General features: G+C 35.0%; 1 protein-coding gene and 1 non-coding gene across 2 annotated transcripts; one reads left to right on the top strand and one right to left on the bottom strand.

Moving 5' to 3' along the window:
• Positions 1 to 855: 855 nt before the first annotated feature.
• Positions 856 to 2,696, bottom strand: LOC127138520 (zinc finger protein CONSTANS-LIKE 5). Its single transcript, XM_051064986.1, has 2 exons — positions 1,758 to 2,696; positions 856 to 1,672 (listed from the first exon to the last, which is right to left on the bottom strand). Exons 1-2 carry the CDS (start codon positions 2,499 to 2,501, stop codon positions 1,280 to 1,282), a joined length of 1,137 nt encoding a protein of 378 aa, XP_050920943.1. The 5' UTR covers positions 2,502 to 2,696; the 3' UTR covers positions 856 to 1,279.
• Positions 2,697 to 25,823: 23,127 nt separating this feature from the next.
• LOC127077523 (small nucleolar RNA R71) lies at positions 25,824 to 25,930 on the top strand. Its single transcript, XR_007787321.1, has one exon. It is a non-coding gene; the product is annotated as a small nucleolar RNA R71 (small nucleolar RNA).
• Positions 25,931 to 26,695: the final 765 nt, after the last annotated feature.

Consider the following 26,695-nt stretch of genomic DNA (forward strand, 5'->3'; position numbering starts at 1 on the left):
TAACCTTATTAACCTTCATATTTCTTGATTTTTGCTAACATGACAATCCTCAAACTTTTTGTTAAATTCAAGCTAGAATGACCTTGAAAGTTAGGGATTTCAACTAGAATGACAAACCTCATGAAATTAGGTTCTCAATTTTAAATTCAAGTTTTTTTAATACCTTCTTAAATATTTGCACAAAAAATTAATGATATATTTATTTTTTAAATTATGTATTATATATTTTATCTCTAAAATTTATCAATGTTTTATGAACCTTATCTCACATTTTTACGATGAAAATTGATGATGTATAAATTTTTTATTGGCATATAGTTTATACTTTTTATTTATAAAGTTTTTTTAAAAAAATCTTATATGATAGTAACTTTTCATATTTTACTAGAGATACGTTTTCTTTTAAATAGAGACATCATAAATTTTAGTACAAAAATATTAATCAAAACTATTTTAATTTAAAATAAATTAATATAGAAGATCAAAATTATAATTAAATCTAAATAAAAAATAATGTAAAACAATAAAAATTAGTCGAACTAAATGTGATGAAATTAGTTCAATTTGGTTTGAGTGAGTGACTATGGCTTAAATGAAATCTTATAAATTATTAACAATGTTAGCTCAACCTCCTTAACCTTAGGGTGGAATGGTTGTATTCCTATATATAACATTTCTCTTTTATCATCCATGAAGATCATGATCCATGTAGAGAGGAAAGAGTTAAAATTGTCTTAACATATTATTTCATACTATATAAATATTATTTTTTTAAAGTGTACACGTCTCAAATGACCTCCATAATATGAGGGGAGGAAGTGCATATACTGTAATAATAAAAGCTTAAAAAAGAAGTTGACTGGAAGTTAATATATTAATCATTCAGAAAAAGAAAACACGGATACACATACACAGTTGGGGAGTGCCACCCCATCCAATAAAAACGAGGAAAGAGATCCGTGATCCCTTTAGAAAAAGACACTTCTTTTTTACTCAAAATAGGACATTAAACAGTGAAATTGAGTTTACAGTACACATTCTACTTCTACTCCAGATTAATACTATCACCAAAAACTCCCCTAAACTCTTTCCTTCTTTTCAATTCAACTAAAAAAAGTAATAATACTCCTTTTTTTTACTCTAGACAGATTCATACATCATGCATCATAATAATAATCAACTGTTCCCATAAACACCATTATAGGAGATTCATATTCATCCATTTCAATTTCTTTGCGGGCTTAATCGATAGTTATGCAAGAACATCAGATATTGTTTACTAAAATGTCGGGACGACTCCGTAGGGGGAATCAATTAAAAGTGATGCAGGGATGGTGAGAGGATCTGCAGGGTTATTATAGAGGCCGTCTATATCCGAGTCAATTTCGGTTCGTTTCGCGAACCGGCCTTTGATTCTAGGCCGGGTTTCTGCATAAGCTTTTCGCGAAGCATAACGAATTGTTTTTTCGAATTTACGGTTCTTCCTCTTCTCTCTGTATCTTAGAACCCTCGCTTCACGATCTATTCCACATAGTTGAGTTGCTCCTTGCACCCCTTGGTTGTTGCTACTAACACCACCTGACACCATTGATTCCGAACCGAAAGTATATGAAAACTCCGATACCACGTTCCCGTCCGGCACCACTCCGACGTCAAGCGAAGAAGAAGAAACCTGCTTATAAAAAAATGAAAAATAGTTGTTAATAAATTTCTTAACGCAGTTAATTACGTTAATTAAGTGATTAATTGGAACTTACGCTTTGGCTGATAGAATGTGATGGATAGTTAAACGAGGATAGCTTCGATCTGCAAAAATCGATGTCGAAGCAAGCTTCTGAGTTATGATGATTCATCATCGGTGCCGGAGTAGGTTTGGTTTGAACCGGAACTACGCTATCGTTTATCGCGTTGCAATTATTGTTCTGGAAGTTGTTAGAGTAATCGAAATCGAGAAACGGATCCATATCGGAGAAGAACATATCTCTGGTTTTGATATCTGGAGTTTCGGTTAGTTTAGATCCGAAATTCGGATTCAGATTCGGAATCAACCACGTAGATGCTTCGGCGTCGTCTTGGCTGAAACCGTCGTCGGTAGGTACGACGAAATTGAAGGAAGCGGCAGCAGCGGCGGAGGATTTCACAACGGATTCGGCAGAGTCGAAGAAAGGCTCGACGGGGACACGCTCGTGGCGGCGGGCGAGTGGATTCGCTGAGTGGATGTCAGAATCGCACGTGACGCAGAGAGCAGCGGCGTCCGCTTTACACGTGACGGAGGCTGGTGCTTGTTCGCAAACTTCGCACATCCACACGCGCTCATGGCGCGTGGAAAGCTTGTTCCCAGAATGAATCCTGGAATCACAGTTGATACATAGAAACGCGGAATCAGAATGGCAAAAAAGCGCGGCAGAAGAAAGCTTGCAAGAATCACATAGCTTAGGTGGCACACTCCATCCGCTTCGAAAACTCTTAAGCCCTCCTCCTCCTGCTCTTTCAATACCCATGCTACTCACACTAATGACAAGACAAGTTCTTTTGTGTTGTTATAAGTTAAGTTATAAACGCGCTTCTGATATTAAGTGCTTATTTGAAGAAAGGAAGAATAGGGAAGTTTGAATGAACAATGTATGAAGTTGGGTGAGGTAGTATGATTTCTTTGGGTGCTGTTTTTCTAATATCTATAGTCAAGTGACTGGTCATAGAAAGGAAATCTAGGTAATAACAAATGAAAACATGACACGTGGGTGTATATTGGCCAAGTAAATGGGTTCGCTGAAAACAACAAATATTAAAATAGATATATATCTATTAGGGAGTAGTAGTTGTCATCGTGTTTTGTCTGTGCCGACGTGGGACCTCAACGGACATTGGATGCAATCAAGCTATGCTATGCTTTTTTATTTATTTATTTTAACTATTGGTATCCGATCCAATGACGGATTAATTCAGTTTGAAGATCCATTTTTTTTTTATATCAATTACGGAAAATCGAACTATACTTATTTTGTTATGCATTATTCATGTAAAAAAAATTATATTGTCAATACATTACAATATGTTACTTTATATATGATTATAGAAAAAATCAAACTTTTTAAAAAAAATCAATAGTTATGATTAACTGACAGTGTAAAATATATTTACATTGACAGTGAATTTCAAAAATTCATTAATTATTCATCTTAATCAAATATAAGGAGATTTGAATCTTAAGAGTTCCAATCCTATTAGATACATTTCGGTAAAATCCAAGATAAAAAAAAACTATTCATCTTAATTTACATTTAATTTTTAAAGATGAGTAGCAATGATAAAGTGTATAAAAAGTACACGAGTATCAAGTTCATCTCTTATCTCGAACTATCAACTATCACAAGTAAAAGAAGAAGAAAAATTAATGACTACCAAATTTTAGTTTTATGGTGTTTGAAAAATAAAATAGGATAATTTCCTCAATTTGTCAATCATATAGACCTAAATATTTAGCCCAAAAAATATCATAGACCTAAATATTTAGCCCAGAAAAAATCATAGACCTAAATATTTAACCAGAAAAAAAAGTGACATGCCAAAATATTTAATAGAAAAATATCATATGCCTAAATACTAACCGGGGAGACAAGGATTGAGAAGAGGCGACACTCTGAAGCTGGCACTAAGAGCTGACAACCGGCTCACATGGGATTAAACCAAACACAAGAGATATTTTTCTCACAAATTAAAATTTTGGTCTTCAATAATTCAAACAATTCATTTGCATACTAAAAGTTTTTGTAAAAATATATTAGTTTTGTAGGATATAGAAAACGTGTAAAAGCATGTGAAAGTAGCATTTAATTTTAAATGAAATATAAAAGCCTTCAACTATGCAATAAAATATTTCGATAACTATTATTGGTATGATATCATCACTTCCTACGTAAGCATGAAGATTAACCTCATTGAAGAGCAAGTGAAAGACAATGTATATTATATGACACCGGATATTTCTATTTCTATCTTTTAAATATGTACAAGTATTTGGTGTCCATCTTGTTTAATATTTTTTTATAAAATTAAACATAACATCAAACATTAAGAAGAAGGGTTAGGAAAAAAATACTCAATCCATTCTTGTTTTTTAAATTTTATACTACATTGATTTTATGAATCGGTAACTCCACCAACATGGAGTCAATAATAGTCGTAGATATGAGTTTGAAGTGTGTAGTGACATTTTTGTGAAAGTCATCAATCATAACGCCTTCACCTAGAAGTCGTGTCATCTGGGCGATGATCAAGAGATCTGCCCAGAAGTAACTCTGATGTGTTAGTCAAGAAATAAAAAGTCACCATTAACTCCTGAAATATAGATGGTAAATAACTTCTTCTAGGAGGGAGGGAGTGGTTGACACCACTAAGGGTGACTCAAACTCTATGTCTTAGTGATCTTTATACATACATCTCCCCTCAAGGGCATAATGGACAAAACCTAAGTGATACACATTCTCTACACCCTAAAGAGCACAATGCTCACTAAAGTCTTAACACACGATTGTCTATAACTATATGCTTGCTACCAAGCATCACCGATCATCATTAGAGTCTCTCACCTCACGTGAGTAGGTCTCATAAATTACCTCAAAACACTATCGTACATGGTTTCTCGCCGTCATGGGCAAATCCTAATCACCATATCGTGTTATAAACCTACTAAAACCGCTAAGTCTCTCTGCCCTTCTATGGGGACTATGTACACCTGTACTTTTTGACAATGGCTCCCACTGTGGGACCCCGGTAAAACTAACATGGCGCACACTTTCTTCATCATTGTCACCTCTCTCACTAGTACCATTCACTCATATACTTAGCCACCTTCAGATATGGTTAATAGGAGAGCTTCATCCCCTACGCCGGAACGCGCTATCGGTAGCGGTGATGTCGACGCTCTTGCGGAGATGTGTGTCGTCGTGAATGAATTACACTGTCATAACCAGATATTGGAAGAAGACGTCCACAACATTTGACAGCGCCAACAATATTCCAACCCTCCGAAGGAGATGGAATTGTTGAACCCCGAACCACTCTCCAACGGGAAATGAGGGGCGCTTGTCCTAGAGGGTTTCAAACCCCCTCCTTGGTCATGTTTGATGGGTGCGGAGATCCCTACGAGCATGTTGCCTTTATCAATACACACATGTCCATCATATGAGTGTTTACCTTGAAAAATGGTAAACAACCGCTGATCTTCCAAATTTCTAAATTTGGTCACTCACAGGATCGGTCAAATTGATCCTAGGACATGTGCTAAATTTCTCGTAAACGTAACGTTAATAAATGATCGAACTAAACGTCAAATCAAAGCGTTAAATAAAAATTAAAGACAAAAGAGTGACTTGAACAAAAGAACAATCTTAAATCAACATTTAGAACTATTAAAGAAGAAGTAAACGACGGGAATTGTAAAAGGGTTGAAAATAATTAAAAAGGTTGATAAGTGTTGGAATCTTTAAAACTGTAAGGTAAAAGTTCAAAGTAAGGAAAGGAACTAAGAGTCTTTAAACTTGTAAATGAAGAAGTAAGAAATAAAGTGTTTGAGAGTAAAGAACAAGGAAAGATGTTTCTGAAAAGAAAGTAAAGATAATTTTATAATGCTTTGAAATGATTAAGCAATGGTGTAGACAACGTACATTCTGCGTTTTACAGTTCTTCTTCACACGAATACTTAGTAAATTTGCAGGTTTTTGTACACAATTTGACACACACTTTTCTAACTCTAAGACCCTATATTTATACTGGATCAAAATAACCGCTCTGATGGTTCTTCAATCACGTCAATACATGTGGCATCCTGCATGCGTATATTCGCTCACTCTGCTTCCACGTGTATCCTCGCGGTTTCTAACGAAGGTAATCTTCCCTCTTTTATTTAAATTTCAAATCTTTGATCGAAACCGTTTTCTAAATGCTCCTTAAGGAACTGCTCCGAAACTTCAGCTATAAGCTTGATCTTTATCCAATCAGCTAAGTCAGTCTACCCTCAGCTGATCGAATCACCTCTTAGTCGAAACTAGTTGTACATGCTTTTCCAATTTTGGTAATTTGAAGTGGGCGTTGAAAATTTGAGCTAACAGATTGCCCCCCAAAAAATGTCATTTTCGACACAAGAGAGAGAAAGACATTTTTTGAGACCTTACTTCGACGCCTCAATGGCTGATACTACCACGTGTCTCAATATTGGTAAAACCTTTTTAGTTTCTCCATTTGTCTGGTGACGTCAACATCATCATTGTTTTTCCTACCCATGTCTTTTCAGCCCACAACGGAATCTTTTTCACTCATCATGTTTCCTAGCTTCTAGGAAATCATGGTTATAACATTAATTGCCATTTTCACTACACTGTCCAAGGGATACACATGTGCCATTAACTTGTCTACCATTTAATGTTAATTTGAAACGTCTCCCTGTAGGCCTATAAAACCCAATTACTTACCCATTTTAGAACTTTCTCACATTCTCTGAATTTTCAAGCGTTCAAACCTTCCTTTCTTCCAATCCCTTCTAACTGAAACCCAGACTTCGCTTTTTTCAAACCTTAACGATGGATGCTTCAAACAAACCTCTCAAGGGAACAAAAGTTTCTTTCAAAACTACTGCCAATAGGTCCAAAGCTCCAAAAAAAATTTATGAACTTCCGCCATTTGCTATTTTATCCGCCCCCCTTGCAGTTGGTAATCGTCAGTACCTACCAGAACCTCAGAGGAACAGCGCCAGATTTATGCTTCTCAGGTACTAATTCTTGTTTCTGTCTCTAATAAAACTTATGCCTTATCTGGACCTCTAGCAGATTTAGACACTGATACCAGCAAGCTTAGAGAGTTTTGTCCGTCTTACCATAAATGCAAACCCATAGGACAGGCTAGAAATCCTAGGATTTCTTCTTCCGAAAACACCCCGGCTAAAAATGCTTAGATTTGAGGTTTATGAATAATGGTTGTAGAGCCTTTCGTGCCACCCCAACTTTCAAAGATCCCACTTATTACTCCAATTGGTTAAACAAAATAGAGAAACAAAAATCTCAGGCTTGGAAAGATATAGGGATATATGACCTTATTATGCTGTCGAAATTGGACTTGGATTATAGTAACCCTATGTTAGTTTCTTTGTTGTACTTATGGGACAACACACACTATACCTTCCACCTTCCTTGTAGAATGGTCACACCCACTCTTTTCGACATGGCCACTATCACAGGGCTGAAACCCACTGGCTACACCTATGATCCTGATGTTGACTCCATAGATACCATTGCCTTTTCGACTACAAGAGCAGCATATTCAACACATATATCCCACTATCATGATAAAGACACCGAAACTGTCTCTGGCGTGAAGCATATAGCTTTTCTGGCTCTATGGTTGTCACACTCCGTATTTTGCTCGAAATCATTACAAGTGGCCAAGAAATATCTCACCCTGGCTAACCAACTGCATGCGGGGCATGATGTCTTCTTAAGTGAGATGATTTTGGCTAGCATGTACGAATCCTTGAGCGACGGAGTGGCTCAGCTAAAGAATCTGGAGGACAAAGGGAATCTTTTGTTGTCTGGCCCCTTTTGGTTATTACAACTTTGGCTCAATGCCACGTTCGAGGCCAATCTGCCAAACAAGGGCCTCATCGACGAAGATGCTGAAGGAATCCGGCATAGGAGGGTCGAAGGACCGAGGTTAGCTCAACTAACCCCTAGGGACGAAGGACAAGCTCTTCAACCAACCTTCATGAGTTACATCATGATGTTCGCTAAACGTCATAATTTTACTTCGAGTATGGCTCCCTTCGCTCTCAGGAAAGTTGGCCCTAGGTGGTTTACCAGGACTTTTCCTTCTTCATCTAAAAAGCAAGGGACAGAATCCTTGCTGATTTGGGAAGCCTTCTTGACGCCTCGGATCCTTACCCTTCGATTTAACCCTTTGAAAGTCCAGGTCACATTGATAACTTACCAGCCCAACCTTGTTGCTCGACAATTTGGGTTGGTCCAGGTTCTCCCGAAGTGCCTATACGACAAGAAGAGTAGCCTTCTCCTTCATAATGTCGTTCATACTAAAACCATGGCTTTCAAACAAATACCCAAGTATACTGGCAGGACCCAGTTGACTCCATTTCATTTCGAGCCTAGCTTCCTTTGTAGTCGAGAATTTGGGAAATGGTGGGCTAAGTATTACATCGAGGAATTCTGCGATGTTACTTCCTTTATTCAATTGTTTAACACAGCTTTTCTCCTTGTGCAGGAAAAGACCAAGAAAGGTACTTATACTCTTATAAAAGAAATTCAAGCTTTTCAAAACTACTTTGAAACTGCCTATCGACCTGATGATCTTAGTCACACCCTCTTTTGTCACGAATTTCCACATCAAACTCTTGGAGGAGTAAGATCCATCTCAATAGTCTTGGCTTAGAGTCCTGATTAGCAAATAAATACTTCAAAGCAACATGGTCAGTATAAACAATGACTCTAGAACCCAACAGATATTGCCTGAATTTATCGAAGGCATAGACCACCGCTAGCAACTCCTTCTCGGTAGTCGCATAGTTCATCTGTGCAGGGTTCAAAACGTGACTAGCATAATATATGACATGCAACAGTTTATCTCTACGTTGCCCAAGAACTGCTCCCACTGCAATGTCACTCGCATCACACATGATCTCAAAAGGTAGAGACCAATCTGGGGCAATGATAATTGGTGCCGTCACCAATTTATTTTTTATCGTTTCAAATGCAACGACACACTCTTTATCAAAAATGAAAACCTTGTCCTTAACCAACAGGGTAGTTAAAGGTTTAGCTATCTTAGAAAAGTCTCTTATGAACCTGCAGTAGAAACCCGCATGCCCTAAGAAACTTCTTATACCTTTTTCGTTTATTGGAGGGGGCGGCTTTGCTATTACCTCGATCTTGGATTGGTCCACTTCTATTCCCTTGTGGGAAATTTTGTGACCCAAGACTATGCCTTCTCGCACCATGAAATGACACTTCTCCCAGTTGAGAATCAAATTGGTTTGTTGGCATCTTTCTAAGACAAGGGAGAGGTTAGTCAAACAATTATCAAAAGAGAAATCAAATACCGAGAAGTCATCCATGAAGACCTCCATATGCTTTTCAAGCATGTCAGCAAAAATGGAAGTCATGCATCTTTGAAATGTGGCTGGCGCATTACATAACATAAATGGCATTCTTCTGTAAGCAAAAATACCATAGGGGCATGTAAAAGTTGTCTTCTCTTGATCTTCTGGTGCAATCCCTATCTGATTATATCCAGAGTAGCCATCAAGGAAACAATAGTAGTCATGACCAGCCAACCTTTGCAACATCTGATCGATGAATGGTAAAGGAAAGTGATCCTTTCTTGTTGCCAAATTCAACCTTCTGTAATCGATGCAAATACGCCACCTCGTGACTGTCCTTGTAGGGAGTAACTCATTTTTCTCATTCTTTATCACGGTAGTTCCTCCTTTCTTTGGAACCACATGAACAGGACTTACACAAGAGCTATCAAATATGGGATAAATTAACCCCGCATTTAATAGTTTAACAACCTCTTTCCTAACCACTTCTTTCATTGTGGGATTTAGTCTTCTTTGGGGTTGCACCACTGGTTTGTGACCATCCTCCATGAGAATTTTATGCATACATACCGTAGGGCTAATCCCCTTCAAGTCTTCTATCACCCATCCCATTTCACTTTTGTGCTTCTTCAGAACCTTGACGAGCTTGTCCTCTTAGGAAACTTCTAGATTAGAGCTTATTATAGCCGGGCATCTCCTTTCAGAATCTAGAAAAACATACTTGAGATTTTCAGGCAGTTGTTTCAGCTCATCTACTTTCTTGGTCTCATCTTTCTTTTCCTCAAACTGAGGTTCCCTCAAGTTTTCCCACCGGAGTGATCGTGATCCCTTAAAGGGTGGTTGTGTTTCCATCATAGCTAACACTTCCATCTCCTTTTCATCAGCTTCTTGAGTGTCTTCAGAAATTGATAGACTTAGAACTCTCTCCAAGGGAAATTTTGGTTCACCTAAAGGATTTTCTTGCAGAACCACTTGATTAATCACCTCTATGTGTTGACTGGTGGCCACATCATCTTTGTATCTCATGGTGTTTCGCACATCAATTTTCAACTCTTCATCGTAAACTTTTAGAGGCATGGTGCCCTCTTCTATTTCTATCAAACATCTTCCTGTCTCCAAAAATGGTCTACCAAGAATGAGTGGTATCTCTTCATTTTCCGGCATTTCTAAGATGACAAAGTCCACCGGAAATACAAACTTATCAATTTTCACAAGAATATCTTCCACTACTCCATAGGGTCTCTTCACAGAGTGGTCAGCAAATTGAAGTGTCATTCTGGTATCTTGCATTTTTCCGATCCCCAACCTCTTGTAAATGGATAACAGAATGAGACTCACACTTTCCCCTAAGTCTATAAGGGCCTTTTTGAAAGACCTATCCCCAATAGTGCAAGGGATAGTTACCGAGCCTCAATCTTTCTTCTTCACCGGAATCTTCATACCCTGTAAAATTGCACTACAAGTTTCGGTTAGTACAATAGGGTCAGTGTCGGTGCTCCTCTTTTTTGAAATAATATCCTTCATAAATTTGGCATAAAAGGGCATTTGTTCAAATGCCTCCAAGAACGGAATGTTAATCTCAAGCTTTTTGAACATCTCCAAGAATTTCTCGAAGTTCTTCTCATGTTGCTCTTTCTTCTTATTTCTTGTGGGGAAAGGGAGTTTGACAACCGACTTTGATTCACTAACTTTTTCTTTAACCACCAGTTTAGGCACCACCACCTCTTCACTCACAACCTCATTTTCTTTTATTTCCAACTCAACTTCAAGCAATTGGTCTTCTTGGTCGTCATCTTTCTCAGGGACTTCTTTCGATTTACCACTCCTTGTGGTTACAACACTCATATTATTATGCTCTTGTGGATTTGTAACTGTAGCACTCGGTAATGCACCCGGTGTTTGAGAACCCGCGAGTTGTTGAGCAATCTGACTCATTTGCACTTCCAGATTTTTTATCGAAGCACCGGTATTTCTTAGATTACTTCTAGTCTCCTCTTGAAATTGGGAACTTTAAGCTGCCATTTTTTCAATGGCAATTTCCCAATCTGCTTTTCTTGGTACCTGTTGTTGAAATTGTTGTTGGGATTGGTGAAACTGTTGCTGGTACGGTTGTTGTTGTTGTGGTCGATACTGTTGTTGTGGTTGGCTTTGATATTGATTGGGCGCTCGCTTCTGAACATTTCCTTGTTGGTCCTTCCAGGAGAAATTTGGATGATTTCTCCATCCAGGATTATATGTATTGGAGTAAGGGTTGTTTTGCTTCAGAAAATTAATCTCTTCTACCTATTGTGCAGTTGCCACACAATGCATGGCGAAGTGAGGCCCCCCACAAATTTCACAACTAACCGCTTGAATTGGTTGAACCAGTTGAACTTGTGCCACCGTTTGAGTGTCAAGAGCCATTTTTTTTATTCTTCGCTCTACTTCAGCTGCTATTTGGTCTTCCATCTTCACAACTTGATTTGCTAGCTTGAGATCAATGATACCTTCAGGTTGACTTACACTGCGGTCATAGAGCTCCAAATGCTCATTTGCTGCAATGGCTTCGATGATTTTCTTTATTCCAGTGGCTGTTGTAAAATTTGTTGAGCCACCGGCAACCGTGTCTATGAGTTGCTTAGTCTTCATTCTAAGGTCATTCACAAAGTTTTGCATCTGTTCAGTTGCATCCATGTTATGAGTAGGACACGCAACCAACAATCGCTTGAACCTCCTGTAAGCGTCTCCGAGTGACTCTCCTTCCTTCTGTTTGAAATTAACTATGTCATATCTCTTACGGATATAAACAGAGGCAGGGAAGTACTCATTCAAAAGTATATATATATATATATATATATATATATAATTATATATATATAATATATATATATAATATATATATATTATATATATATATATATATATATAATATATATATATATTATATATATATATATATATAACTTAAACGGTAGATGAAGAAGAACAATGTTTATGCTACTCCTTTTTTATTTTTCTCTTTTTTTTTCTATTGTTTTCTTTTATTTTTGAATCTAAGGGATTTATGTGAGGTTGAGGTTTTATGATACAATAAGAGAGTGAATCTTATGATACAGTAAGAGAGTGAATCTTATGATACACTTAGAGAGTAAATAAATTTAGAAAGAAAACTCACCGAAAGAATAGAGTAACGATCTTCTTTTGCTATTTGAAGCAAAACAACTTTTTGTCTCTTTGTTATATCTTCACGGATTCAATTCGGAAAATGGAAAGAGATGTCCTAGGACTGGGCGAGCAGCGACTGCGTTTTTTCTTTTATTTTATTCACAAGTTAACATATATACTGTGTTTTAGGGTTAAGAATTTATTTAAACCCAAAATGCCCTTGGATATTTTAAAAGACCAAAATGAATTAAAAAAAATTCAGTAAATAATATTTAAATATTTTAAGATAAAAAAAAGAAAATAAAAGTAAAATGAAAATATAACTAATTATAAGTATCTTTTCTAAACATTTTAATGATAAAAAAACAATAATAAAAGAATTTAAAATAAAATAAAATAAATCGGGTGTAAAAATGTCTGAAAAGTTAAACTGAATGCACCAAAATGATCAGCATGAAATAAACTTCTCGGAAACATACAAGTTTTGATCAAATTTTAAAATAAAAATCGACCGGTTAAAAGGCTCAAGCGGATAAAAATGTGAATGAAAAAGTAGTCGAAAAAATAAAATGAGCACATCGGATTAAGCTACCCGAACCATAGATTAAGATAACTGACGTCTACAAGCTTAATTTTGAAAATTTTCGCCCGCTAATCCGACGTACAGTTGAGAAATGGTTCGACTGGTCTGCCTGTAGATCCGAAAAATTATTTCGAGCAATAAGTGTTATGTGAAACAAAATGCATGTTGTGACGAGTAAAAAATGCAAACATCTTGTAAATTAACTAAATTGCTTACTAAATAACCGTGAACAGACAATCAGATGCAAATGAGTCGCTCTTGGACCATTTACCTCTGATTCTCAATCACAAACAAAGCTTAAGAAAGATTTAGATAACGGTAATACCCTTCATTGTCACCCTCCGACCCTCTAAAAACATGATGCAATGGAACGAACGATGCATTGAGATTGAGAAATCAGATCTTTCGATTTCTTAGTCAATAAATGACTGAATGAACGTCATCAAGGTCAGATAAAATGCCATAACTCTTGATTTTTCATCTAAACCCTAATGAGCGCTTTTGACTGATGAAATGCACGACAAAATGGATCAATGCATGCTACGATGATGCAAGTGAAAAAATTTAGGGTATGACAGTTTGTCCGACCTAAACCTTAACCATAGATCAAAATTCCATTTATCCGATAAAATAAAGCATTAAGAACTTTGTATAATAATTTGATTTAAGAACAACGCTGATGATCATAAAAACATAGAAATATTGTTCATACAGTAACAATTCAGGGACACCCCCTAGAATTGGGAAGGTTAGCTTCTCATAGTATTCAAAGAAAGCAAATTACAAAATAGAGACATTACAATTCTTTGGTGATGAAGGTTGATCTTCAATCTCTTCTGATCTTGAAAACCTCCTCTTCTCCAAACACCTTGAAAGCTCTCTTCTCTTTTCTATCTATTCTTCGTATGATCCAAAAGTCTCTTTTCTCTTTTCCAATAGCAGACTAAATAGTTCCAAATCATCTAAAAACATCGTGAAATACCAAGACTGCCCTCCGGACTTACAAAGAGACCAAAACAATAAAAATCAGCAAACGGGGCGAATTGGCCAACACGGGCCGTGTTAGCTGACACGGGCGCCCGTGTTGGCTCTCTGTCAACTTATTTCCTTCAACCTTTGCTGGCACGGACCGTGTCAGCTGACACGGGCACCCGTGTCAGCCCCCTGTTTTCTTGCTTCCTTGATCTCCACTCTGCACAGGCTGACACGGGTCGTGCCAGCTGACACAGGCACCCGTGTCAACACCCTATTTTTTCCTTATTTCGCTTTGCACACTGTCTTTGACTCCCGCTCTTCCCTTACGCATCTTTAGGGCTTATTGTTGGACCTAGAAACCAAATAGAACTACCACGGAAACGCATAAAATGTGACAAAAAGAGATGAACCACTAATACAACATAAAACAAGAAGGACATTATGAAATGCGATAAAACTTAAGAAATCAATTAAAAGAAAGAACAAAGTGTTACCGACTCTTGCAGATTCATGTTGGACGGATGATGAAAACTAAGTGCAAATGGTGATTGATCAACCTTCTTAGGCATAAGGAAGATTTGCATTCAGTAATTTGCAATAGAGAAAATCAGACCCTTCACAGGTTGGAATCTGCCAGCATATGAAAGCAGCCTATTGCTCCAATGATTAAACCGGACAAGCATATTCTCGATCAATTGTTGATATTGAGAAATCAAAAGCTTTCTACTAGCCAGAGGGACCCCTAAGTACTTTAAGGGCATTGTACAAATAGCAAACCCAATCTCTTGCTGTATAATCTTACAAGTATCCCCGTCGACCCCTCCAAAGTAAATTTTACTCTTAAACATACTCACATTAAAACCAGTGGTTGTAGATAAGTTTTTTACCTTGTCCATGATCAATTTCATAGAGCATAAATCCCCTCTCACAAATGATAAAATATCATCAGCAAATAAAAATACTAATAATTTTCAACTTCTCGCATTTAGGATAAAAATTAAAGTTCGGGATCATGCTAAGGCTCTTCAAGGTTTTGCGCAGGTACTCCATAATGAGAACAAATAAGAGGAGGGAAATGGGGTCGCCTTGCCACAAACCTCTCTTGTTCAGGTACTCTATACGAGACTGTTGTAACACAAGTCAAAATCTAATTAATGAAAATCTGAGAAAAACCAAGTTCAGACATAATGTGTGTAAGGGTTGTCGACTCCACCGACATAATGTGGATGTCCATTTGAACCACGCACCTAAGAGATATGTTTTTCATGCCATAGCCTCTGACCGACTCTTGAGCCATAATAATGTTATCATGAATAATTCTCCCAGGAATAAAATTCGATTGATTGTCATCAATGATAATACTTATCACTTCTCCTAATCTAGTTGTGAGGATCTTTAATAAATAATACAACAAGAAAAATTTAATAAACCACTGTAGCAATTCTAACGTAGGATGTGTGGGATAACTTCAGTAATATGTGTTCAGTAATATGTGTTAGTTGAATTAAATATTATTATTTTATAATTTAATATTGACGCCAATATTTATTTATATTTATATATTATTTAATATATTTGTTGATATTATAAATTAAATTTTTTTTAAAAAAATTTAGTTTAATGGTAGAATAGTTTAGCTCTTTAAATTTTTAAAATATTATATTAATATAACATTCATCTATATATAAACTTAAACAACAGAAATATAATATTGTGGTGCACACTTTTTTAAAAAGAATTAAATTATTTGATATTTTTGTAAGTTTAATAGAATAAATTGTAATTTAAAAATTTTAAGAGTTAAATATATTTTTGATCTCTCGTATATTCATTTTTTTTTGGTTTTATGTTTGAAAAGTGATATATTTATTATAATTATTCTTAAATATGTTTTTGGCATTTTAAATCTGAAAAATTAAATTTTAGATTTTAGAATTTTCAGAAAAAATCTCCAACACTTATTGTGAGGCTTACTTTTGCAAATGTTTTAAACTAAATAAATCTAGCTATGAAATAAATTTCATATCTTTAAGAGTAGAGATGTTTGTGGTGCTAGTAAGATTCAACGAGCATCTCATGCACCTAAAGTACATTTTTTTTTTCTCTTGTATCCTTAAGTCATCTTCCTTATTATGGTTCTCACATCTACCAAAGATTTCCATTAAGTCATGGAAACAATTGGCTGAGATGTTTGTGTACATATTCACTATAAATTGAATAACCTAGAAGAGCTTAATATTTTTCATCGAATTCAAAAACATGTAAGAATAATCTCTTAGTTCATTCATGGCTAGTTTCAATGATGAGATGTCTCATATCAATAACATGAATCCGACTTTGGCTTTTCACTAACTGGTGATAGGTCTCAAACGAATTCTATTTTCTAACTCCCTAGCACGTATACAATCTTAAACTCTAGACGAGCTCAGACAAAAAGGGAAATATATTACATAGTTATGGAAACGATAGATGTAGTAACTAGAATGGACTACAAGATATCTCTCAACAATGATTGACACTGAGGTGGAGGATGGAACAATTGAGAAAGTGATAGAAATATCTTCTGATATGCTTACTAGTGTGTTGCATAGAAGTTGTATCACGTAAGTTATTTCTAGATATATCTCAAAACCATTTCTCAAGAATAAACTTCTATACATTTATTTATTGGTCACCAAATGATAACAACCGAGTCTTTTTAACATACGATCAAAGTGTTTGATTGTAGTTTTGAGTTTACCTTGATTGAGTAGATTTTCAGCAGAGAGTAATGTTGAAAGCATTAATCTGAGGTTGACATGGTTATATCTTCCTGAATTGCGCTTAGATGATACTTTAACAAATGTTTAATGACCATCGTGTCGAATGAAATATCTTTTAAATTTATTTTAAGTTTGGATGATCATTTGTTAAAAGTATATTTTTATGCTCTTTTTAGAATATTGATTACTTAAAATATTTTAAATATATTTCTACACGTGTAACATATGTCTGAATAAAAGTATTATTTTACATCTTATTGCGATACAAATAAAAATTATATGGATTGTTCTTTAAACCAACTATGGATCAACAATCATGTTGGAATAGTCATCTATCTTGGAATAAAGGAACTACGATGATAGGTTATAAGTAAATTTGTTTTGTTTCTAGTTATTATTGTGGAAAATAGATTAATATAGTCTTAATATTTTTTAGTCTTGTAAATACTCATTTTGCAACCCAAAGAGATAATTGAATAGTCTGACGAACATATAATTCTATTTATCTAAACTATAAGACATAATTAGGTGAAGTCGTCAATGTAGTTATGTTTTATTTATGAAATTATGTGCTTGCAGATACACTCATTTGAAGATGATCTTAGTGGCGGATAATCTTTGGTGGTTTTGATGCTGACAACACCTAATGAGACGTAGTGTTCGGTGGAGTCCTTGAGGATCTTTGATCTTAGAACCTATGATGATGATGGTGTCTATCACATAAGTCTTATCAAGCCTTATTAGATAGAAGTCAAGTCTCATATGAAGTGTTATATCAATGATGAATCAAACAACGGTCAAGTCTCATATGAAGTGTTATATCAATGATGAATCAAACAACGACCATAAAGCTTCAAGGTGTGTGTGTGTGTATGTATGCGTGATTATTGTATTGTAAAAGTATAAGAGTGTCTCTCAAGATACTAAGGAAACTCTCTCTCTCTCTCTCTCTCTCTCTCTCTCTCTCTCTCTCTCTCTCTCTCTCTCTCTCTCTCTCTCTCTCTCTCTCTCTCTCTCTCTCTCTCTCTCTCTCTCTCTCTCTAAATATATATCACATACACACACATTCACACACACACACACACAAATGCTTTTGAAGCCTCTCTCATTTTATAAAATCAACTAAAAATATTTTATGCATATACCTAATTTATTACTAGTTTGTTAAACCTTTAGTATTATTATTTACACTAGATAATCAATTACTCCCCCTGTCTCATAAAATATGTCTTATTTGAACAATTCACGGTTCTTAAGAAAATGATTGAATGTGTTGGTTTTGAGGATAAAACTAATAACATTTACTAGAATACCCCTATTAGTTATAGTTAAAAGAGTAGTTGGATAAAGTAAAAGTTAAAAAATAAGGGTATGATAGTGGAAAAATAATAATAATTGCTGCATTGATATTTTAAAAGGACAATTATTTTGAGACAGAGAAAAATTGCAAATGAGACACTTTTTATGAGACGGAGGGAGTAACACACTAGGGTCAATTGATTATTTATTTTGTAACATCTCATAATCATTTAAGAGAGATTCTAATCGATTAGTGATAACAAATTTGAAAACCTTCCATATTTAGCCTACATAATTGATTAAACCTAGGTTATAATCATTTATGAGCATGAAAGTAATCATTTATTGTTTTCTTTTTTGAGCTATATTTTCTCATATAAATATAGGGCTTCTCCACATTTCAAATCACACCAGAATTTAGATTTCTACTATTCTTTTATAATTTTATACTCTTTCACTTCCTTTTTATATTTTTTAACTAAAGTCGTCTTAATGTCTTATGAACTAAAACTACTTGTGAGAGTTTGCTTGTACTGGTGTTCATGCTTAAGTGCTCTTCATCAAGAGTGTGATTCACGTGTTTGAGTTGTTTGGTTCTTGAGATCTTCCTGGTAAAATTTCTCTTTGTTTCTTGAGATTGTCCTGGTAAAATCTATGTTTGATTCTTGAGATTTTCCTAGTAGAATATTTGTTTTGTTCTTGAGATTCACCCGTCAAAATCTCTATGTAGTTTGTGAGTTGAGTTTTCAAAAGCCCTGTTTGGTTTATCAGCCTATATAAAATCCCTCGTCTGTTGTAATAAGGTATCTGGGCATATCCTTAAAAGTCTTATACATTTTATCATTGAAACTCTCAAGAAGAAATTTTTTGGGAGAGGAGTAGGTCAAGTGGTAGGTCAAACCTCTATAAATCTTGATGGAACCTCCCTATCCATATCTTTTTAACTTTCATTGTTTATTTTATTACCTCTCTAAATCTTTCTTTCTATTTTTCACTACTTTATCTCTACACTAACATAAAAATATTCAAAGTAAAAGAATTTTTAAATTAATCACAATTTGTGAATATCACAATTCACCCACCTCTCCCTCTTATGTTTGTGTAAGACCCTAATTTTGACCCTAAGATCCCTCATGGCATCATGTTATTGCACAAGTGCATTGCCTCAAGAATCATAGTATGGTTGGCTCATTGACCTTAGGGTTGGGACTTGTTTGAGTGTTTTGAGACCACCAAGCATGCTTGTATTGTATATTGTTGCTTTCATTATTTTGATTACTAACCAAAAGCACAAAAATATGTCACTAACTCTTGTTGTTTTGAAGCTCAAGTGATCATGTGCTCCACAATGCTCCTAGGATGCTCCCAAGCCCAATGAAATGGTTAGATGAAGATGAGAAAAAGCATGACAATGGTCCACAAAGTTCCTAATCATCATATATGTCTTCCAAGTATCTCAATTTGATAATTTGATCAAGATAACACAAGGGGCTTGAAGATTGTTTCCCAAGGAAACTCTAATTCCACTATGCTTTGATTGTGCCTTGTCCATGAAGCAATCTTAACCTATGATCAAATTTAATCAAGGGAATTTCTTTTATTCATAATTTTATGCATATATGAGCCTATTTGAGGCCCCTTAATCATTTATTCATCAAGATTGGAAGTTTGGCCTTGAAAAGTTGACCAGTCAAGTCATCTGACTAAACTGAGGTCCATTGAGATACAACTTTTGATGTGTTTGTCAAATGAAGATGACCCAAAGATACAAAATGTTCCTAATCACAATATTAACAACTTTCATGTTCATAAAAAATATATTTGAAACTTTTAAGGTCATCATTCATTTCAAAACATTATAGGTCATTTTGACTGAAACCGTAATTTTGGGTCAACTTAACAAGGGCATAACTTCCTTAATTTTTATTATTTTGAGGTGATACCAAATACATTGGAAATATTGAGATGTATAATTAAAATTTTATGTTGGAAACAATTTCATAATCCTAAAAGAAATACATGTGATAATGCAAAATATTATAGGTCATCTTGGACCTAATTCATTGAATTTGAAAAAGTACCCAACTTCAAATACCCATAACTTTGTCTTGGAAAATCCAAATGATGCAAACTTTGGGTCTAAATTGATCATCTTGAAAACATATACAACTTTTATGTTGGATGTTTTTCCATTTGAAGCTTGAATCATGAAAAGAAAGGGGTTTGATTAAGCTTGCTTTTGGTGAAATTTTTCAAAATGATTTGAACATGTTTCGTACTTGGATTTTCCCAGCCAGTTTTGATCAATTTCCAAATGCCAAAATAATTTTTGCCAAACATGACTTTTGTTCCTTATTTAAAGGGATTTCCAACCATTACTCACATTATTTATTTGGACCTACCATTTGTGAGTTTCAAAATTCTTTTCATATATGTGCATTTTGGTATTTTATGATGAAACTTGAGTATACAAGGTTGTTCAGTCCAATGCACATGACCATTTGCCCTTTACTTGATCTCAGCAAGCTTTTGCATTCATCATTGGGCCTCCCACACGCCTGTACAGGCCCATGCAATGCAAGTTCAAATTGCCATGCACATGAAAGAAGTGTGATCAGCTGATGCATTCACCTATAAATAACCACTTCCTCTCATTCATTTGGTAACCTTTTGGAGATCCAAATTGCTGCAGAAGTGAAACCACAGCCATACCAAAGGAATTATTCAAAAATTGTTCTTACTTTCGAGCTTGAAATTCAGCATCATTAGCTGACTTTTAAAGCCTAATTCCTTAGCCTAGCACTTCCATTACACTCAAGGATCAAATAGGAGCAAGGATCTTGAAGGATTCGTGGCCAGAAGTTCTTCAATTCAAAGGTTATTTCTCAAACTTTTTGGATCTAGAACTCTTAATTCAATGTAGCATCCTTGTGTTTCTGTGGTTTTCTGAAGTCCTCACACTTGAGGCAAGCCATTGGTGCTTTCAATTCTTCATTTCATGAACTTTCAGTTTGAACACCATGATCTTCTCCTTCACATTTCTCTCAATATAGGAAGAGTGAGGAAGATCCATTGGTACAGTGATGATCTCCATCACACGAGCTTCATTTCCATGTCCTTACTTTCCATTTTCATTGAAATTAATTTTTTTGCAAGTGTGGCCGGATTCTGTTGCTTCGCCGAAGAAGACGGTGGTTTCCACCACCACCACCACGTGTCTTACTCCTTGGCCATTGGATCTTCATTTCAGGATCTAATCGTGTGCATCCATTTTGAATACTTCATTTAATGCCTTGTGTAGCGCGTTTGACTCATGTGTATCATGCGCCATCAGATCTGGATCATCTATTGATGCCACGTCAATTAATGAGTTCATCACGTGGCTGTGGTTTTTTCGTTTATTCCATTTTTCATTTTATTTTCAGTTAATTCATTTTATTTTCAAAAATTCGTGAAAAATTCATTTGATGTCATAAAAATATGAGACCAATTCCAAAAAATTTCTTGAAAAATCTAGTTTCATATTATGATTTTTAATCATTTTTGTGACGTCATTTGATATTTTTTATGGATTATTTGATTTTTAATGGTTTTAATTCATTTTAAAATACTTTCTGACTTTTGAAAAATACAAAAATATTTTCATAGCATTTATGGATCATGATAAGTCAATGAAAAATAGTCTCAACAATTTCTTGATTGTTTTAAGATTATTTGAGATTTTAATTCATATTATGTTATTTTTAATTGTTTTTAATTGTTTTTAATTGCTTTCTGATTTCAAAAATTGGTGAGAAAATTAGTCAAAGTTTGTTTGACTATGTTGAACCTATGAGAATTTAATTGGACTCATTGAAGTTGTTTTGAATTGAATTTGAGGTTTGACCTTATTTGTTTATTTTTTATTTGCATTTTATTTTAATTAAAAAAAATACCAAAAAATATGGTTGACCTCTTGACTTGCTATCTTTATTTCTCTTCTATTTGGTGTTGGTTGATGTTGATTTGATTCACATTTGATCAATCGGATTTGGTTATGGTATTCTTTTTCCCTCCCTTTCATCTTCATCCCTTTCTTTCCATCAATGGCCAATGAGTTAAAGTCTTGAAGTTGGTCTTGACAAATGAGAAGTTTAACCTTCTTTGATCCAAGCCAAACTCAATTTGATCCATGATCAAGTGAGTTGTTTTGTGTCCAAGATAGGTTGCTTCTTGGTCAAGCAAATAACTAAAAGTCAATACAAGGCCCTTCCTCTTTTGTTTGGCATGGCAAGTTTATGGAGCTTGGCTTACTAGTCATGATCTCTAACTTGTGTTCTTTGCCTATATTTTTATTGATCGGCCTCAAATAGGTGTGACTACTACGTTAGTCCACTTACGATTGCTTAACATAGCGCTACATTGTCTTATGACAAGCTAACATAACTTTACTAACTACTAATTTTAATTCGAGCATTTAATTTCTTGTCATTTACTTTTAATGTCATTTATTTCTTGCTCATTATTCATATTGATTTTCACTTTGCTCACTTGAGCACATATTTTATGTTTATGTCATTTTTCTTTTGCTCATTTGAGCCCATTATTGTATATAAATATATTGCTATCTTGTGTTTGCTTTGTGTTTGTTTTGTGTGAACCAAATGCAAAAGGAGAAAGGACCTAGAATTAGGACTTATCTATGCTTAAAGGAGTTCAAGAGCAACTAGGTCTCATGCCTTTAGAATGCAAAACTTGTTGAAGAGCAACTAGGCCTCATGCCTTTAGAATGCTAAAATTCAAAGTTGACCTCAAAAGGACTTCTCCATCAAACTTATTATTTGTCCATTCCCTTTATTGTGTTGTGAACTTTTTGATGTCTGCTCTTGTGTGATAGGGATCCCACCTTGAGATTTTGAAAATAGGACCATTGTCATGAGTAGCCAAGTTAAGAGCCAAGCCAAATGAAGATCCTAGGAGCTTGAATTCATTTATTGATTGCTTGTTTGTGTTCTAAGTCCAAAGGAAATGAGCATCTTGAGTCATATCTATGACTTCAAGAAAAGGAACTCCAAGGGTTTATCTTTACCCTCTTATCTTTGTATGCTTTAGGAATAGCCCTTCTCTTCTTCTCCCCACTCTAACCAAGCCAAAAACCATTTTCAAAACTTTGACTTTGTTTCAAATTAGAAACTTAGGCCTTATGCCTTTGACTTTTCAAAACTCTTTTCATAAATACTCATTTGTAAATAATCTTAATCCAACTTTGACTTCATTTTGTAAATAAATCTAACTTGTGAATACAACCCATTTCAAGTTGTTTTATGGTTCCAATGGCCACTTGTTAAAACTTTTCAAAAACATTAGTTATAGGTTTGAGTTATCATAGTGGTTGATGTAAATATCACCTCATCCTTAGTGATTGGATTATAAGTCTTCCATGCTTATTATAGGGTTAACCCGTCACTAGTATGTTGAAGCCTTCCTCATATGGTGGATTGTCGGTTTAGGTTGAGTTTTCTCCCTTTGATAACAAAAGACCTTAAGGCTTTTGGTCAAATCAATTCACCAATCTTTGAGATTTTCACCCCGAACTACGAGGTTTTTATCCTCCTTTGTGATGGTACGTAGGCAATGGGTTCATCCATTCAAACAACAAAATTTGTAAATATAATCTATTCTCCTCTCATCCCTCCAATCTTTTGCACAAATCTTTTCACAAATACCAACCTACAACACATATTTGCAAAAAGAGGTTCCCTTAGAGTACTAAGGATGTTTTGGGTGCGTAAAACCTTCCCATTTTATAACCAACCCCCTTACCTAGATCTCTGACATTTTTATTAGTTTTTGATTTGAAAAACTTCTTACCTTGGCTTTTGTTTGCTTTTTAGCCTTTGCTTTGGACAAATAAAAGTGCGGTGGCGACTCGAATTGTATGTTGACTTTTGGTTTAGTCAATAAACCTAAAAGTAACAAAAACCCCGCTACAGTTTGCAGTCACTTTTTCAAAATTATTGCATTATTTTCTTATAAATACATAGTTATAAATTCATGGATAACTGGGTGAAGTAACCAACTTATAAATCGAGTTATTTAAACAATTCATCTAGACAAGATGTCTTCCCGAGATTTCTTTTCATCAAAAGAGGATAATTCTCGAGAAATGGACTTTAACCATATACTCACCATGAAAATGGGAATCATGCAATCAAAGTACACTTCATGAGACTGAGAAGAAATCTTGGTTAAAAGAAGTGTTGTTTGATCTTTAATCAAGTCTTACCAGTAAGAGAAAAATAATAGTAATTTCTTTATCATCGTTAGAAGTCTTTATCCTAAGAATTTATTATTATTATTATTATCATAAACCAATCATCAATTTTACTTTTCATCTAATTATCACACTAAGTAAAACTGGTACTATTGTATGTACAACAGTGAGTATATTTTTATTGTCTCCACGGGGACTAGTTTCGTTTCAAAGCTCATTAAATAGTTTCTATGATTTTAAGGATGGTTTGTCAAAGTTTATTGGTTTTGTGAAATTGATATACATAAAATAAATTGAACTTCTATGTAAACAGTTGAGAGAACATGTTGGGATTAAATTACATCGACATATTCTTATGTATGATCATTTATCAATAATATGTCATTCAAATCAACTTTCAACATTACAACCCATCAATCTAAATCATAGCACATGTCTGATTCAACAATGTGATATCAATTGTATTACCTATTAGACGATTTCTTAACCTATTAACCAATTCGATAGCATTAAGCTTTGATAGTTTATTCAGATACTAAACATAAATCTCTCTCTAGAGTTTAACATCTAGTAGATGAAAACCTTGGATCTACTAATGATAAGTACCTTTCAAATATCGAATAAAACCCATGAAAACGTGTTTTAGGTAACTAATCCAAAACAAACATTAAGTACTAAGAATCCATCAATATTAAAGGATATGAAGAATTTCATAAAACGTTATTATCTTAATCAATACAGGAGTATATGGAAGACTACATTTAACCATAACAAAACAAAAACTATACATTGACACGTCAGAGGTGGTGTTAGTTTATTCTCTTCAATCTCTTTATCTCTCTCATCATGACTAACCACTTGCTTTCCACTTTGGTTGTCAAAACATTAAAGTGCCCCTCAGGATTTTGCTCGGGTTACCCCGGAAATGATCCTGGAGGGAAGGAAGAAGAAGCTTGTTGCTGCGTAATTTGGTAGATCTAAGTCTCCCACATTTTATTATGGGTAGAAACATTGTCAATTTTGGTAGTCAACTACCTAAGTGCCTAATTAGTGAGGAGGTTCTTATTTCTAACTTCATCGTTTTGACGAGTTTAAGGCATCACAAATTTTTCCATCAAAAGTTCTAAGTTAGACTTCTTAGGGTCAGTTGGTATAACTTTTTGGAAACACGGTGGTCCCATAGCTTGCTGAGGGTGGTTGTTCCTATATTATAAATTTGGGTGGTCTCTCCACCCTGGTTTGTAGGTGTTAGAATATAGATTATTATGTTACTTGTTGTTCACAAAATTATCAATTTCCTAGGTGGATCCTCCAGTGACGATCATTTTACAATCTTTATCAGTGTGCCCATTTATTCTGCACATCTCACAGTAAATAGTGGCAGAGGTAACAAAAGAAACAGGGGTAGGTGGAACAGGTGCGGGAGGTGTGATGCTCAAACTATCAATTTTCTTATAGAGATCATCCACCTTCGCATTCATATGGTCAAACGCACTTACTTCATCAAGCCCACTAGTCTTAGAGACAGATTTAGAGACGATTTGTCGCGCGCTTCCCCATGAGTGGTGATTTTTAGCCATCTCTTCTATTAAATTATATGCCACATCCTAAGGGATATTCATGAGGGCGCTGCCAGAATTTGCATCTAAGGTCATCCTTGTGGAGTAAAGGAAACCATTAAAAAGTATGAATAATCATTCATTTTTTAAGCCCGTGAAATAGGCACAATCTTAACAAGTCCTTATAACGCTCACACGCATCAAACAAAGATTCCTCTACTTCCTGCCTAAAATTATTAATCTCATTTCTTACTTAAGCCATTTTTCTTGGTGGAAAATATCGTGCAAAGAAGGCAAATTTCAATTGAGTCCAGGAAGTTATCGAATTCGTAGGCAAGGATTAAAGTCAAGCTCGTGCAGGATCTCTCAAAGAGAAAGGGAATAACCTGAGGCATATGGAATTTTAGTCAATGCCATTAGCCTTTGCAGTACCACAATTATCAACAAAGACAAATAAGTGAAGGTTTGGGTTCTCATAGGGAACCCCAAAAAATTGGTTTTCTTGCACCATACCTATCAAAGATGGTTTGAGTTTAAAATTATTTGTCGCAATCAGTGGGTGCACAATACTATAGTGCAGTTCCTCTTCACTAGGAATTGCATAGTCCTTAAGAGGCTTAGTGTCAATTACTAAATCATTCATCTCATGATATCTTAGGCTTCGTGTCTCTCATGTAATAAATGCTCGATTACATTCACAGGCGCGACTAAATTCTCAACATAATGAGTTATTCGCATACAAAGGAAGTGAGAGAACTACAGCAAAAGAAAAAGAAAAAGAAAGCTCTAGTTTATAGGATGATTAAACATTAATTCAATATCAAGCACAGTTAATCCTCAACAACGGTGCCAAAAACTTGACACGCCGCAAATGTACAGTTGTGCAAAGTAGTAAAAGATTATCGAACCACAAGGACTAATGGATTGAGTATCAAACTCTATTTCATCATTGTATATCTAGAGAGATCGAAATTTGGGGTTTTCTAAGGCAGCTTATTTAAAAAGCACTTTTTTCATAAA

This window comes from Lathyrus oleraceus, chromosome 4 (genome assembly GCF_024323335.1).
Source record: "Lathyrus oleraceus cultivar Zhongwan6 chromosome 4, CAAS_Psat_ZW6_1.0, whole genome shotgun sequence".
Classification (NCBI taxonomy): domain Eukaryota; kingdom Viridiplantae; phylum Streptophyta; class Magnoliopsida; order Fabales; family Fabaceae; genus Lathyrus; species Lathyrus oleraceus.

What these genes read in the sequence shown, in the direction of transcription:
- LOC127138520 (XM_051064986.1), bottom strand. Translation starts at nt 2,501, where the DNA reads ATGGGTATTGAAAGAGCAGGAGGAGGAGGGCTTAAGAGTTTTCGAAGC. An exon ending in CACATTCTATCAGCCAAAGC is followed by an intron (nt 1,673 to 1,757) that starts GTAAGTTCCAAT and finishes TTTTATAAGCAG; the next exon opens with GTTTCTTCTTCTTCGCTTGA.